The sequence below is a fragment of the Aotus nancymaae genome, unplaced genomic scaffold (assembly GCF_030222135.1).
Source record: "Aotus nancymaae isolate 86718 unplaced genomic scaffold, 86718_ANA_hifiasm-v0.15.2.pri h1tg000046l, whole genome shotgun sequence".
Lineage (NCBI taxonomy): Eukaryota > Metazoa > Chordata > Mammalia > Primates > Aotidae > Aotus > Aotus nancymaae.
In genome coordinates this window covers 13,918,258-13,933,179 of record NW_026988460.1, presented here as the reverse complement: position 1 = coordinate 13,933,179, position 14,922 = coordinate 13,918,258, and the positions used below count along the sequence as shown (strand labels likewise).

The window sequence follows — 14,922 nt, the reverse complement described above, 5'->3', positions numbered from 1 at the left end:
GTGCCTGCCACCACGCCCGGCTAATTTTTGTATTTTCAGTAGGGATGGAGTTTTGCCAAGTTGGCCAGGCTGTTTTCAAACTCCTGGACTCAAATCATCTGCCCACTAGGCCTCCCAAAGTGCTGGGATTACAGGCATGAGCCACCACACTTGATCTGATCTCTCCAATCCTACAACACTCTTCCATTAGATTTTAATTGAATTTTAAAATCTTACCAATACACAACTTGGTTCAAAATAGCAAGCCATGTTTCAGAATAACTGACTATACCAGTTTTGGGGTGAGGCGACACCTTTGATTTCACCTATATTCTACCTGCTGCCTAAAATAAGATTTGCCAATGAGCGGGTTAGCACATTTTAAAAAATCAAGTTTTATTACTGAATTCGTTAGTTCTATAATTTAAGGTATAAAATTGCTTATACTGAAAAGAATGAAGTGAAGGACATAAAAATCAAGTGTTCATAAGAGACCTTCATGTTCTGATCTTAATACTAGACAGTCTGAGAACATAGTCAAAGAATGAAATTAATAACTGATTTTACAGTATTTCTAAGTAATTTAATGCAAGGATTGGCAAAGTAAGGGCCAGTAATTGTCTTTACAAATAAAGTTTTACTGAAACACAGCTATGCCTGCTTGCCATGGCTGCTTTCATGCTAGAAGTGCAGAATTGAGTAGTCATGAAAGAGATGAACGGCCCACAAAGCTGAACATATTTACTATCCAGTCCTTTACAGAAAATTTCACAGAGCACTAATTTAAAGAAATAAAGCAAGCCTGCCATTCCAAGCCAAAAATCCCTAGGCTAATAGGATTAAAAAACTATGAGGAGTTTGAGATTTTTTTAAAAATCTGTCTACAAAACCAATACCTGACCAAATACTACTAGAGTTCTCACTCAGAAGGAAAATAAGTTCTTGCAGGCTTCTTGCCTTCTACTAGTAATCGTATAGTGAAGCAGAAAATACCACATTTTAGGATTCTACAATGCATCTTTACCATCACGATGTTTCTGAAATTGGGATGTAACTGACAATTACCTTCTAAAGAATCTTTTAATCTATCCCCACTACCCCAATTCCACCATCACATAACTCATATTAAATCTACCTCCACCACTGCCTTAATTCCACCATCACATAACTCGTATTAAACTCATGGTATGCTTTGTTATGAGGCAGTCTTGTGGCTTTAGCACGAATATTAAGCTTAATGCAAAACCAACTCAAGTATCTTAAAGGCCACTCTTGAGGCTGAGTCAGGAAAGCAATAAATGGAAGGGGAAGAATTGTGCAGAATCCTGAAGAACAGATTGCAGGAGACAAACGCTCAAGCTCAGGGAACTGCCCTTCAAGCACAGGCATATTACCAAGAAAATACATCCTTATAAATTGAATTGTAATATGCCCAGGTTATCATTCACAAACCAATCCACAGGGGTGACATGAAAACCAGAAATAGCCTCTCTTCCCTGAAGCTTGATAAATAACATCTACTCTCGGCTAAGAGAAAAACATAAGACGAATGGCCAGGTGTGGCGGCTCACGCTTGTAATCCCAGCACTTTGGGAGGCTGAGGTGGGCAGATCACTTGAAGTCAAGAGTTCAAGACCAGCCTGGCCAACTTGGTGAAACCTGTTTCTACTAAAAATACAAAAATTAGCCAGGACTGGTGGTGGCCGTTTGCAATCCCAGCTACTTGGGAGGCTGAGGCAGGAGAATCACTTGAGCCCGGGGGCAGAGGTTTCACTGAACTGAGATTGTCCCACTGCACTCCAGCCTGGGTCACAGAGCGAGACCCCATCTCAAAAAAAAAAAAAAAAAAGAAATATAAGAGCCACAAATGCCTCTTCATGTCACAAATTAGAGTAGAAATGATGCAGCTGTTTTCTTCATGTGTCACCAAGATGACACACATATACACACACACACCTCTCATTCTCTAACTCTACCTCCTTAGTTCCAGAAAGCCTTACCCTGCAGATGTCTACAAGGAAATTCTCAAACAATTTCCACATGTGATTGCTGGTGTAAATCTCCTTCATTTCCACCTCTGTATCCACATAGCAGTGATTCAGGAAGTTAATGTATGCAATTTTAACCTGCAAGATAGAAAGAAGATTTTCTGAAAAACCATCTTGGCATGTATGGAACCGATTAGCTGCTTCATCTTCACAGCAAGAAGGTCATCCCATTCCCCACTGTGAAGTCTTACTTCTACGATTTTCTGACATTTGAAATTCACAATTATAAAATCCAAAAGCATAAAGCTTTTGGATGAGAATATTTTCATGACCTCAAGGTAAAGAATGAGGCAAAACCTCGGACCATAAAAGAGGGACAAGTTTGATTACTTAAAATTCATAATTTCTGCTCATAAAAAGGCATCGTTTCAGAGTGTAATGGGCAGGAGTTGGGAGAAGACATCTGCAAGGTGTGTACCAATGAAGAATTCCCCCAGATCTGTGCTGATAACATAGACACCCCCAGAGAAAAGGCAGGCAAAACACTGGATCAGATATTTCTTAAAGGAATGTCAAATGTCAACCCCACCACACACACACACACCTACCCACCCACCCACCCACCAAGGGCTCAGATTCAATTAGGAATCAAGGACTCAGAAATTAAAACCACTATGGTTCATGCAAACATGTCTACCCAAAATCCTGTACCCAAGTGTGCATAGCAGCATTATTCACAATAGTCAAAAAGCGGAAACAATCCAAATGCCCATCAACTGACTGATGGCTACACAAAATGTGGTGTATCTATAGAATTGAAAATTACTCAGCAACATAAAGGAATGAAGTGCTGATACATGCTACAACGTGCATGAGCCTTGAAAAAAAATCATGCAGGTGAAAAAATCCAGTTGTAAAAGACCACATGTTGCATGATTCCATGAAATGTCTCTAATGGGCAAATCCATATACTCAGAAAAATGAGCGGTTGCCTAGGATTAGGGGTGTTATCAAGAAATAGGAAGTGACTGCTAATGGGCATGGGGTTTTTTTTTTTGAGGTGATGAAAATATTCTGAACTAAATTGTGACGGTGATTGCGCAACTCTGTGACTATATTAAAAACCACTCAACTATACTCTTTAAACAAGTGAATCACATATGTAAATATCTCCATGAAGCTTCTAAAAATTAAACTACTATGAAACACTATTATACAACCATCAAATTGAAAAAAAAAGAATTTGATGGTGGCAAATGTTAGTGGGGCTGGGAGGAGGAATGGTAACTGGAGCACCCATGCTGAAAACAACTGGACTGTTATTCATATACAATTGAAGAAATGCACCCTCTATGACCCAGCACTTCCACTTCTGACTATCCATAGACCTTGGACAGAGGTATACACAAGTGGGCCAGGATGCATGCTCAGTCCTAACAGCCAAAAGCTGAAAACAACTAAAATGAGCATCAGTAGAAGAATGGAAAATCCTATCATGGTGCCATGATAGAAAGGAATGCTTCAAAGCAAAGGAAATGAATACAGCTACATGTCAGGGTGGATCAACCTTAACACAAAGCTGAACTTAAAAAGACACGGAATGATACACAGAAGTCCAAAACCTCACAAAACTAAAGTATATTGTTGAGGGATGTATACAGAAAAGCCACAGTAGGATTACATTAAAGTCAGCTTGTGGTTACTTTCAGGAGACAGCCCTTGGGGGAGGTGACAACAGGAAAGGGAAATGGGGGAAGTGTTTGCATATTTCTTGACCTGGGTGAAGGTAATAAGTTGTTCTCTTTATAATCATTCTATCGTTCCTGCAGTATACAATTGAGATCTGTGTACTTTTTTGCACTTCTGTTGTATTCCAAATAAAAAAGGGTAAAAAACAAACTAATGCTTGTTATAATACTACATTTCTCTCATCTCTAATACTAGTTATAACTCTACCTTCTTTATCCATAACAAGAGAAATGTAAATTAAAACTATGTTGAAACGACCATTTTCACCTGCCAGATACACGAGAATCCAAAAGTTTGATCACATACCATGTGGCCAAGACTGTGAGAAAAATGCAATCTCATTGCTTTCTTATTATAGTTATTAATTATTCATTATTAACTCAGTATATTATAAATTAGTTCAACACTCACAAAGGGCAATGACAGTACACCCATATAATGGAATTTTATGCAACTATAAAAAAATCTGGCATCTCTTTATGAACTGATATGAAAAGAAGTTACAGTGTTAAGGCACAGAATAGTGTACCCAGAGTGTCATCTTTTGCATTTAAAAAAGGGGGAAATAAAGTATATATATTGTATGTGTTTATGTGCAAAACTCCAGCAAAATCCACAAGAATATAAAAATTATTTTCCGTAGGGTAGGTGGGAAAACAGATTATAAGGCTTTTCATGGTTTACCCCTTTACAGTCTTTGATATTTGAACTTTTCAAAAAGTACAGTCAGGTACTGGATAATGACATTTTGGTCAACAATGGGTCTCATATACAACAGTGACCCATAAGATTATAATACCAAATTTTAATGGACCGTTTCAATGTTTAGATACACAAATACAATTGTGTTATAACTGCCTTCAGTACTTAGACAGTCACACGCTGTGCATGTGTATAGCTGGGGAGCAAGAGGCTGTTCCATACTGCCGAGGTGTGTAGCAGGCTGTGCCATCTAGGTTTGTGTAAGTGCACTCTATGATGTCCACACAATGAGGAAATCGCCTAAGAATGCATTTCCCAAAACACATCCCACCAATCAACACATGACTGTTACTAGCTTGCCCAAAGAAATCTAAAAACATAATATATGTAGCATATATACTTAATTTAATATAATATAAATGTATAACATAAACTAATATTATACATTGTAAAATATACAAGGAGAAAATATATACTTCATGATATATTTTATCTGATATTTTATAAAATACATACTTTATAATCCATTTTTTCAGTATGAATAAATATAATCTATGAGCAGGAAAAAAGGAAGCCTGGAAGGATTAACTTCAAAACTTAGGTATTCATTATTTTTTTTAATTGATTGCCTGTAGTTCCTAAATTTTTTATAATGGCCATTATTTCTGTAGTAAGGGTTTTTGTTTTAAAGCACTAACTTACACACTAAGTCTTACATTCATATGAACTAGATCTCAACCTCCTCTTCATCTCATTTCTGAGAAGTTCATTCGGGTCACATCCCTTTGCTCAATAGGCTGAATTAGTTCCACAGAGCTGAAGCTTTTTTCCTCACTCTTCTTAAAGACACAGAAGGAAAGACTAACTTCTCCCATGTTCCTTTTATGCAACATCAATGCTCGAGAAAATGTTTTAGGGAACTGAAATCCCACTACAAATGAGCTGCAGCTTTCAGAGCCATAAGGGCTCACCCAGGCCAGCCACCACCATGTCTCGCAGTGAGCCATGACTGCACGCACCACATAGACAGCGACGAGAAGGGCACAGCCAGGCTGGGCTCGCTCACCTCAGGTATACAGTCCTCGTGGGTCACCACACGAACGATGTCATCCAGCGGGAGCAGGGAGTTGCACTTGATCTCTGTGTAGACATTCTTACCCTCCGTGCACACAGCCAGGAGCTCGACCAAGTGGATGTGGTACATGAGAGGGCTGTTCTCATCCATCCGATCCCGCTCTGACCGCATCATCTGGATGAGAGTCTGGAAAGAGGCTCTGTCGTTGTAGAACACGAGGACATCCTCTCCTGAATTGACCAGCTACATCAAGAACAGGGTGGGTTTAGATTACAAGCTTGTAGGGCTGGGGCAGCATGAAAAAAATCTACTCACAGAGAAAGAGAGAGGTTCTCTCAGCATCTATCTTCCCAAATCAGTCTTACCTATTTTGACTTCATTCATTTATATAACTGAACAACTAGAAATCTTCCGCATCATAATTTTAGTCCACAGTTACAGAAATACCACACTGGCCCTAAAAAACTATTAGGGGAAAAGAAAGTCTGCATACCAGCATTAATGTATAAAGTGGAAATAGAGATCTCAAGCTTGCACTTGAATTTCTAGATCTACCTATTACGCTATGATATGTCTTTTTAAATGTTCCCATCTTATTTGTATGCTTTACATAGTATCCCCTTTACAAGTCTCACATCCACCAACTGCTCTCTTCAATCACAAATTATTTTTAATTAACATATGCCTTCTTCTCCAGACTACAACTCTCAGACTCCATACTCTTCAAAAAGTCGAGGCATTCCTGTTTATAACTTGTCCCCTAAAATGTGGCTTCTTGCAAATCTACTTAAGAATAAATCAATATCATCAGCAGTACATGAAGTACAAAACCAAAACAGGCTGGCATAGAAGTCAAAATAAACATGGTCAACACTTACAAATGGCCAACCTTTATGAGCTCTCATGATTATATGCCAGATACCAATATAAACTCTTTAGATGAACTTCCTAACCTCACTGTGTCTCAGTTTCTTCGTTTGTGAAACTGGACAAATACAATAGCTAACTCACAGTGCTATGCAGATTAAATAAATTATTATACACAAATTGCTTAGGACTGTGCCCAGAGTATGGCAGGCTTCCAAAAAGCGTGGGCTATTAATGTCATCATGATCTCATTTACTCTGCATATCAACTCTTTAAAGTGAAATCGCTGTATCTTCATTTTACAGAAAAGTTCACTAAGGATTTGAGAGGTCAGGTAATATATCTCATGGCACCCTTTGGTGAAGGGGTTCAGGTGACATTTGTATCCCAGGTTGAGCCAACTCTCTCTTTTTTTTTTTTAGAGACAGGGTCTCACTTTGTTGCCCAGGCTGGAGTGCAGTGGTGCCATCATAGTTGACTGCAACCTCGAACTCCTGGGCTCAAGGGGTCTTCCCCTATAACTGGGACTACAGGCACATGCCACCACACCTGGCTAATTTTTTCATTTTTTTGTAGAAACAAGGGTCTTGCTAGGTTGTCCAGGCTGGTCTCATACTCCTGGCCTCAAGCGATCCTCCTGCCTCAGCCTTCCAAAGAGCTGGGATTACAGGCATGAGCCACCACGCTGGCCCCAACTCTCAATCACACTACCCTCTCTGCCACTGGAACCATATACGTAAACAAGATTATAAATCAAAATGAATCCATAATGAATCAAGTAAGACTTTCCTTGATTTCACAGAACAACTGCTCCTTGAGAAGCATCAGGCAAAATTTTTTCAATCTAGTTAATCAGGTGCATAATTTTTAAAAATTCATAATCGACAAGAATGGAAGCTGTTCTGGTTCACTGGGTCCTGACCACATTTAATCTCCATTCCCTATAATTGAGTTCATCACTCCTCTTTTTGTCCCCTGTCAGAAGAATCCAAGCCAACCTTCCTTAGAGTAAACTGATTGCTATGAAATACCAGATCAGATTCTTGCCTATATCTACAGCCTAAGCTCACACATGAGATGACACACACATACACACACACAATTACTGTCTTTCCATATGGCTCCTGAAGAGGGTACAAGTTCATACAGATAAGATTAAATCATTTTAAAATTTCAACAGCACACTAGGTGGAGGTATATAGAAATATATAACAATCACCTCAGCCATAACCATGTCTTGGCATTTTTTAATAAATTTCCCTTCTGCCTTGACAATTGTCTGCAAGAACTTTATATACTGGACGTTCCGACCATGAGTCTCTATGCAGTGAACGAAGTGCTGAACGACTCTCTCGTTGATCTCACTGCAAAGCTGGAAATTGTTCATGAAGATGTGCTGCATGGTTACTGCCTCCAGGATCTGGCACAAGAGTGAGGAAAAGAGCACAGGGACAGGTCAAAAGCTGCTAGAACAGATTTAAAAATGAGAAAAAGAAGAGTCCACTGAAAACATGCACAAAGAGAAGCATTTAAACCTATGAAGATATGTTTCTCTCATTCTTGCTTCTGTAGTACCTTCTTTTTTAGTAAACTTTTTTCAATGACATGTAAATAAACATACAGAAGAATAAACAAATCATTAGCAGTCAGCTGAACATATTACAAAGGGATCTTAAGCACCCAGATCAAAAAACAAAACAGGTTTCCTTTACGCCCTATCTTGCAATTTAACTACTATTTTGATTTCTATAACCACAGATTAGTTTTGCCTGTTCATAAACCTCATGGATTCTTCACTGATATATAAGTCTCACTGCATGAATATACAAGCAATATCTTTATTCTATGGTTAAAGGGCATTTAGGCTAGGATCTAGTTTTAATAGATAGTAACATTAATAGTATTACAAGTATTAAAGTAGAGTTGCTGTGAACATTCTTACACATGTCTTCTGGTAAACTTAAACCCATACTTCTGTTGGGTCCAAGACTAGAATTGCTGAGTACAAAGTATAAGTATGTTTAGCTTTAGAAGATACTGACAGCTTTCAAAAGATGTTAACAATTTGCATTCTACATTCCAGCTGTTTCTATCCTTGTCAACACTTAGTATTGACAGTCTTTTAAATTTTAGCCACATCTTACTGTGGCTAAACATAACTTAATTTGCATTTCTTTGATGTCTAATCATGTTGAACACTTTGTCACATTTATTGGCCATTTGGATATCCTCTACAGCAGGGCATCTGTTCAAGTTTTTTGCCTTCACTTATTTATTTATTTATTTGAGATGGAGTCTTGCTCTGTCACCCAGGCTGGAGTGCAATGGTGGAATATCAGCTCACTGCAACTTTTGCCTCCTAGGTTCAAGCTATTCTCCTGCCTCAGCCTCCAAGTAGCTGGAATTACAGGTGCTCACCACCACACCCAGGTAATTTTTGTATTTCTAGTAGAGACAGGATTTCACCATGTTGGCCAGGCTGGTCTCAAACTCCTGACCTCAAATGATCTGCCTGCCTTGGCCTCCCAAAGAGCTGGGATTACAGGTGTGAACCACCATGCCTGGCCCATCTATTTTTAAAAGCAGGTCAACTTTTTCCTTAGTGACTTTTCTGAGTGTGTTTTGTACATTCTGGATATGACTTCTTTGTTAAACCCATGCATTGCAAATGTCTCCCATTCTCTGCCTCGACTTTGGATGCTCTTAATAGTGTCAGTAGACAAACAGAAGTTCTTAAAAGGAGTCCAATTTATCCATTTTTAAAAATAGTTTCCTTTGCATACCCTGTAGGAAAATTTTGCTTACCACACAGCCATGAAGATTCTCATGTTACCTTTTAGAATTTTTATTTTTCACTTTTTACCCAGAGTTATGGAGTTTTATGTTTGGGGTGAGGTGAAGGCTTTAATCTTTTTATCTTTTCCCTTTTCTTTCTCTTAACATGACACAGAGGGAGTCATGTTACACAGGTTGAGTATCCCTTATCCAAAATGTTTGGGAGCACAAGGGTTTCACATTTTGGATTTGGGAATATTTGCATTATAGTCTCCTGGTTGAGCGTCTCAAATCCAAAAATCCAAAATCTGAAATGCTCCAATGGGTATTTTCTTTGAGCATCACACCAGCACTCAAAAGTTTTGAATTTTGAAGTATTTCAGATTTCAGATTTTCAGATCTGGGATGCTCAACCTCTATTATCCTACAATCCATGCTAATCTATTTTCTGGAAAGTATTAGCATTACCAGTGAGTGAGTGAGTGAGTGAGTGAGTGAGTTTGTGCATGCACAAAGATGTTCTTTGCAGTATTGTTTACAAAGCTAAAAACCAGATATCGCCTAACTGTCCATTAATATGAGAATGGTTTTTTAAAAGTTACAGCCATTGTGCAGGATGTCATTTAGCCAACAAAAGAATGAGAAAAACTTCTCTCTCTCTCTGATTTGCAAAGGCAGCCATAATGTGTTAAGTGAAAAAAGTAGAATACAAGACAATGTGTAGAGTATGGCATCATTTTTCTTTACAAAACCTATAATAAATTTAATATACTTTTATTTAAATATTTAACAAATATATTATTTGAATTATATTATTGAATATATCATTGAATTATATATATTAAATATATTATTGAAATATATTTAACAAACTAAGATGTAATACAGATATGTTTGATATGGAAATACTATATATTTATATACAACCACAGAAAACTTTATGCGTGAAATCAGGAGGATGTGGCAGGTGAGAGATTTAGCACTTGTGTATTGCTGAAGTTTGATACAATGAAGGACTTTACTAGGAAAATACAGACATATATCTTACTTTATCCACCTTACCTTCCTCCTTTTCCCCTCCCCAACTCCTGCCATCCCATCCCCAGAAGATGAGTATTTATGTCCTCCTGATAAGTGGTGAAAATGTTCCCCTTTGGAATGAATGTTGCATTATAACAAGCCCCAGAAGCCACAACAGCCAAAGAACAAGCTGTTCCTCCTCCCTCCTCCCTCCACAGATTTGCAGACAGGCCTCAAGTCTTACCCCTGGGTTGAGAAACAGGTTTATGTGTTTATGTAGCAAAGCTTGATTCTGCTGGTTGCCTGCGCAGAAATTCTGCAAAAATTCATGAGCCAGCCTCATTATCTCTTGCATCTTGGTATCTTCGGCCTGTGTGGGAGGAGACAGATGAAAGCACTGATTGCTGGGCCAGGAGACCAGCTTCTCCTACACTCAACAACTCCTGCTATGTGGGAGTCAGGGGGTGTCTGCTGGGGGCCTGCTGTGGGTAAATATTGAGGGGCTGCACTGCTGACCCTGAAAAGAAGCCAGTAACTTGTTTACGCTCATTGATGAAAGTGAAGATCTTATTTGGGTGGGAGGGAGCACTGCAGAGTGAAAGCTAATAGAAGGCCTCTACGAGTCCATTGTCTAGCAAAGACTGAAACTTCTGAACACCCTACGTCTAAAGACAGGGACTGGCCAGGCACAGTGGCTGACACCTGTGATCCCAGCCCTTTGGGTGGATCACTTGGGGGCAGGAGTTTGAGACCATCCTGGCCAACATAGTGAGAACCCCATCTCAACCAAAAAATAAAAAATAATAATAAAAGTCTTAAATAAAAACAGGGACTGACAACAGAATGGGGGCTGACTTCCTCACTGATGCTGAGCAGTCATTTTCCCTCTTGGGTTCACCTTGCTAAGTTGCTCAACCTATTACACATTAACCTTTGCCAATAGCTAACATGGCAACATGGAAATCTCCTTATATATTAAAGTGACTGTGCCTGCCCTAACTCCTTTACTTATCAAGTCAAGTACAATTTCTAACCTCAGACTTAGTTTTCCTTCTGCAAAATGGAGATAATACCCTCCCTGGCATTTCACATGGTTAGATTATGTCATTCAAACATTAATAGCATAAACTCAGTATTTGTAAAGAGTTAAATATTCTATAATAGACCAATTCTATAAAACCTATGGCCATTTTGTCCAATTCTAAATAAGCAAAACATTTAAGAGAGTAAAAACAGAACAAGAATTTCTAAAATGAAAATCATCCTTCATATTCTTACAGCTCACAATAGTCTTCCTAAGTCTTCAGAGCCATCACCTCATTTCAGAGGCAAGAGAAGACAGCAGGTAGGAATGCAGGTCCCCAAACCTGACTCTTGTCCCAGATCTCCAACTTCCTGGCTGTGTGACCTGGAGCACATTACTTTACCTCTCAGTGTTGCTGTTTACTCATCCATGAAAAGGAGATTATAAAAGTGCATGCTTCATATGATTGTTATGAAGATTAAACGAGAAAAGTCATATGAAGTGCTTAGATAGTGATTACTCTGTAAATGTTAGCTATTGGTTCTGGGCTAGACTGAGGTCAGCAAACTTTCTTAAAGGGCAAGGCAGCACATACTTTGGGCTTTGCGGGTACAGAGGGAATATCAAGGACATTATGTAGGTACTTAAATGACTATTTTAAAATGTAATAACCATTCTTGGCTGATAAACACTGTTCAAAACAGGTGGTGGACTAGATTTGGCCCATCCCTTAGTTTGCTAAACCTTGGTCTAGAAAAATATCTCTGTGACAAAACACAATGTAGGTGTCAAAAACAAGTCGTGGGAGGAAGGTGAGCTCTGAGCTTTAAAAATCAAACCAAAACAGAGGAGAATTTAAAGGGACATTAATAGCAAGACCCAGGACAACATAATGTGGATTACACTCCTCCCTCATTAATGAAGGAGTGGTGAACCTTCTAGTTCTAAGTCATCAGAAGGCTTGGGACAGCCATTGCTGGTTGACAGCAGTAACCTTAAATCATTCCACATGCCTCCAGTCCTTCTATATAAAAGGAATCTGCTGGTGCACAAGCTAACTGAAGAACATTTGTGGTGGGAAGTGGATTTTTACAAGGCAAGAAAGCCCCAAAGACATCATGCCACAAGAGGTTACCTGTGGGGGATTCTTCCACCATTCTTTGGAAATCTGTGCCCATTAAAAGCAAACAAGTGTGTGCACATGCACACACACACGATATTCTGACTGTGAGCCACCAATTCCAACCACATCTGGTCACCTGTAGATTAATCCTGCTCTATGAAGGCATGACTTTCATTAAGGAAAGTGATGATATTACGAGATAACACTATGGTCAGCAACAGATCTCCTCACATTCCTTATACATGGGAAGGTAGATCAGTTTGTTGGTTCTAGTCTAAATGACAGGCAAAGATTGGATGATATGCACACCTGTGTCAATTGCAAGTTAGCTAAGTATCATACCTCCGACAGGGATTGAGTTTGGACTTTATTTTTAGCTACTGAAAAGCTGACATGCCCAATTCTGATGATCTCCATGACTGAGGAGGAGGCTCCCTTTGCAGGAAATTTCCTGGAGGTATTAGACACAGGGAAGGCAGCAGTCCCCAGCTCCATAGTGAAGCGGAGCCAGCTTCACTGCATGTAGCCGTGCCATCCATGCAAGCTAATGAATCCCTCCAGCTGCAGTTCTCTCATCTGAAATGGGGCTGAAGATAGCACCACCCATCTCATTCATGTGTCTTGAGAATGACATGAGCTAATAATGTGTATAAAGGCCTCAGCATAACACCTGGCACCCTGCAAGCACCCAGCAATGAGACCTTATCAGGTGACTCTTCCCCAGCAAATCAGTCTCTCTAGCAGTTAATAGTCAACTCAAGACACCTGAGTCTGAGCCCTTCACCTCTAAACCTCTCCCAGCCTCAGTCTTCTCATCTGTCAAGTGGGCACAACACAAATACCCTACTAGGTCTTGCAGGCTTGAATGAATGATTTCATAAGTGTCTTGTCAGCCTACGTGCATGCAAAGCACTGTCAGCCTGCTTCTGCCTCCCTAAATCAGACACGTATCAATGGCAAATGCTAATGTGAAAAATTAGAGGCAAAGTACAACTTCCAGCAACAGAAACAAAGACTTAGATCAAAGCATCACCTGCTAAATCCAAATACTTAAGCAGATGTCAGCATCTTACTGAGGACCTCAAAAGTGGGTATGTCCCATGTTCTCACATGCACTTACTAGCTGGTGGTGCTTAAATTGCTGGAGTCACACTGCAAATGAAACTGAAACACACCAATCCATAGGCAGATATAGCTCTAAGCTCTGACACAGACCAAGGTGTCTCTATCCAATGTGGCATGGGAGTATGGAGAATAAATGGACTCTCTTTCTTTATAGAATCTTAAAACTGGGGATGAGGATTATTCACCGTTGATTTGACTTTATTTTTAGGATGCTCTGCTTCATATCAATACCTGAAACTGCTTTGAAGTCACAATAGTCACATTGGATGCATTTCTTCACTAACAATATACAGAAGTGAAGTGTTTGGGGAAATTCAGGGATCCACCCCATCCTGAGAACAGTTGCTGTGCATGAGGCCCCGCTCACCTTCTCATAGGGAATCTGCAGCAGCTCCAGCACCACGGCGTGTGCACCCATGTTTCGGAGCAGACGCTGTTGCTGCTTCCTGCTCTTTCTCACCGAGGCACTCTCTTGAACACAGAGTTTGCTAAGCCGAATCAAAATCTAGTGGAAAGAAATCAGTCTCAGAAAACTAGGAACTGTAACTGGAGAAAGACTGCAGGGGGTGGTGGTGAGCAGGGAGGCAAAAGGGATTCTAATGCATTAAAAAGCTAAAATGAAATTCCTCCAGTGTACAGTATTTCTGTTGATTCTATCCAGCCAAATCCATAAGACTAAGGACACGTCTTCCAGAATAAGCAGGGGATTATGGCTTCAACAGCAAGTGGGATAGTTTTAGAGAGACTGCTTCAAATGGGATGACACGGCATCATGGCTGACACCCTGGGAAGAGTCTGTTCTGGGGTAAAACATACAAAGCTCCCAGCCTCCCAACTTTGAACCAGCTTATGCAAACGTTTCTAAAGAACTACAGCTCTCACTGGGGACACTGTGCGCCAGGCACTTAGATAACTCCCTGGTAGTTTTCTCAATTAGTCCTTCCTTCAACTGTAAAGCTTCAGAAATATGTGGCACCTATAAAAGGTTGCCCCTATAAGAGGGGAGGAAGCTGAGGACACAAATAAGAAGTAGAAGAGCCGGGTGAGGAGCCCAGATCTGATGCCGAAACCCATGAGCTTAACCTCTGAGCTCTACTTTCTCCCTGTTAAACCACATGAAGAGAAAAGTTCAAATCTGTGTACCTTCAACTTGACTAACACAAACTAAAGCTCCTTAGAGAATTCATAAGAAGGAGAAAAAGGCTGTGGGCGAGGGGCTTACCTCTTTGACCACTCTGTAGTTGTAGCTGCTGGTGCTTTCATGCTTTTGTGGCTTATTTCCCTCCTAGGAACCAAAGCGAACATAAGTGTGATTTGTACAGTTCTTGGACTATTGTCAGTTCGTTACAGCTAGCATCAACCTTTATGAAAGAAAGGGAGTTCTGCACTGTTTTCCAATAGCCATCCTGGGTTTATGCCCCAGTCCATAGCCTACTCGCTATGGACTTCCTTGGGAGGGGACAGTGGGCCGGGCCACGGCTAGAGAACAGGTCAA

General features: G+C 39.9%; 1 protein-coding gene across 1 annotated transcript in view; it reads right to left on the bottom strand.

The window, feature by feature from the left end:
- The window catches only part of ITPR1 (inositol 1,4,5-trisphosphate receptor type 1), a 362,730-nt gene that overhangs the window by 158,530 nt on the left and 189,278 nt on the right, over window positions 1-14,922 (bottom strand). The window contains exons 29-34 of the mRNA XM_064361952.1: window positions 14,650-14,712; window positions 13,795-13,932; window positions 10,400-10,525; window positions 7,580-7,780; window positions 5,485-5,736; window positions 1,980-2,105 (exon numbers count right to left, since the gene is read on the bottom strand). Of these exons, the coding sequence (XP_064218022.1) occupies window positions 1,980-2,105; window positions 5,485-5,736; window positions 7,580-7,780; window positions 10,400-10,525; window positions 13,795-13,932; window positions 14,650-14,712 (906 nt within the window). The remainder of the gene's footprint in view (window positions 1-1,979; window positions 2,106-5,484; window positions 5,737-7,579; window positions 7,781-10,399; window positions 10,526-13,794; window positions 13,933-14,649; window positions 14,713-14,922) is intronic.